Raw genomic sequence first — 1,890 nt, 5'->3', positions numbered from 1 at the left:
AAGAACAAGAACATGAACCAACACCAGGAATATTGGAGAAAATCAATGACTGATCAATGACTGAGGACATTGATCTGGGATCAGAAGAGGACAGATTTATTTATATAAACATATACGTCAGTGTAAATATTAGAAAAAGATCAATGTCGTTTTTAACCACAACAACATTTAACCAGAAAAATGATGACAAATTGTTCAGGAGCAGCTCAGTATCCAGTGACCAACCAGAAACAGTCACTCTAGAATTATAGATCTATGACTGTAATTATACTGCACGGTTTGTTTGTTGTTTTTGTGTTTGTTTAGATTTTTTTGATTAAGTTTCCATTTCTCCTTCACTCAGAGATCCAACATGGGAGGCAAACTCAGCAAGAAGAAGAAGGGCTACAACGTCAACGACGACAAGGACAAGGACAAGGACGCTAAAGCAGAGGGGGCATCTGGAGAGCAGAGCGACGCCCCCAACGACGGCAAAGAAGCCGCCCAGGCGGCAGGAGATGCTAAAGAGGTGGCACACGTGACGGAGAGCGAGGAGGCGCCGCAGGGAGAAACCACCGCAGCTAAAGACCAAGACAAGAACGCCGCTGAGGGAGAGGCTAACACCAAGCCCAAGGCTGAGGAGAAACCAGCTGCCTCCGCCGCTGCCACCAAACAACCGGAAGAATCCAAGGCTCCAACACCTGAGAGCAAAGAAGGGGGCGGAGCCAAAAAGACTGAGGCCACGGCTGAGGCGGCGTCCGTCGTCTGCCCTGAAGCCAAACCTGCAGAGGGACCAGCGATAACACCAGCACCAGCACCAGCACCAGACCCAGACCCAGACCCCGCCCCGGCTCCAGTCCCAGCATCAGCACCGGCAAAGGAGGCTTCCAGCACCTCCTCTGCTGCTGCTGCTGCTGCTCCTGCTGCTGCTGCTGCTGCTGCTGCCTCCCTTAGTTCACCAGCAGCTGCTGAAGCTCCTGCCGAAAAGTTGTCGTCCACCGAGGCACCGAGCAAAGATCAAACCGTAGCCGTTCAAGAGTAATGGACAGCTTCTCCTCCTCCTCCTCCTCCTCTGAAAAATAATAAAATGAAGTGTCTAACTCGATGAGCAGGAATCCAGCTGCCACTCCACGGCTGGTGGTGATAAGGAAATCGTTGACATTGTTTTGTTTTATTTTGAAATCATGGCAGGAGCTTCCTCCAGGAAATGGGCCTCTTCCTGTCACTGCAGATAATTCTTCGTCTTCTTCTTCTAGTCTTTTTTCATCCTAGTATCTGAACCCTTCTGACAAGTCCACGTGGGCTTCACCGTTCCACCGTCACCACCCCCCGCCCCCCACGGGCCTCAGGACGTCACAGTTCTCTGGAACCCTTCTCTGATTGGCTGATTCTGGTCCTGACCTCCTGACCCCCTGTGGACCCGGCGTTCTCCCCTGCGATCTGTGGTTCCAGTTCTGACTGGTTTTCCCGACTGGACTTCTCCCCAGTGGTGGCCGCTCAGTCTTCACTGCTGCGAAGATGTGATTGGCTGTAAGGCCTCCACTCAGTTCAGGAGTGAGTGATGACCTCGTCCTACAGCAAGAAGAACCAGGTTCTCCAGGTTCTCCAGGTTCTCCGAAGGAAAAAAAAAAAAACTGGTCCCAGGTGTGAATGAAGGTGTGAATGGTTGGTTGTCTCCATGTACCAATGTCCTGGAGGACTGTCCAAGGTCCAACCTGACCCTTACCCATCACCCCACCCTCCACCCTCCACCCCCGCCCCCATGACCTAAGCACTTAGAGATGGATGGAATGATGAACTTCAGTGAAACCAGTCCAGAACTTTCATGTATCTCTATCAATTGGATTTCCACCAAAACCACCCAAACCTCACACTCGTGACCCTCTGACCCCCCCACCCCACGTCCCCCAC

At 51.7% G+C, this 1,890-nt stretch overlaps 1 protein-coding gene across 1 annotated transcript in view; it reads left to right on the top strand.

The window, feature by feature from the left end:
- basp1 (brain abundant, membrane attached signal protein 1) overlaps positions 1-1,594 on the top strand; it is a 3,472-nt gene extending 1,878 nt beyond the window's left edge. The window contains exon 2 of the mRNA XM_008335068.3: positions 344-1,594. Coding sequence (XP_008333290.1) covers positions 353-1,021 — 669 coding nt within the window. The 5' untranslated portion in view covers positions 344-352 and the 3' untranslated portion in view covers positions 1,022-1,594. The remainder of the gene's footprint in view (positions 1-343) is intronic.
- Positions 1,595-1,890: the final 296 nt, after the last annotated feature.

The sequence above is a fragment of the Cynoglossus semilaevis genome, chromosome 20, assembly GCF_000523025.1.
Source record: "Cynoglossus semilaevis isolate Cse_v1.0 chromosome 20, Cse_v1.0, whole genome shotgun sequence".
NCBI classification, from domain to species: domain Eukaryota; kingdom Metazoa; phylum Chordata; class Actinopteri; order Pleuronectiformes; family Cynoglossidae; genus Cynoglossus; species Cynoglossus semilaevis.
The sequence above is the reverse complement of the archived record's forward strand: the minus strand, read 5'-3'. Positions and strand labels throughout refer to the sequence as shown.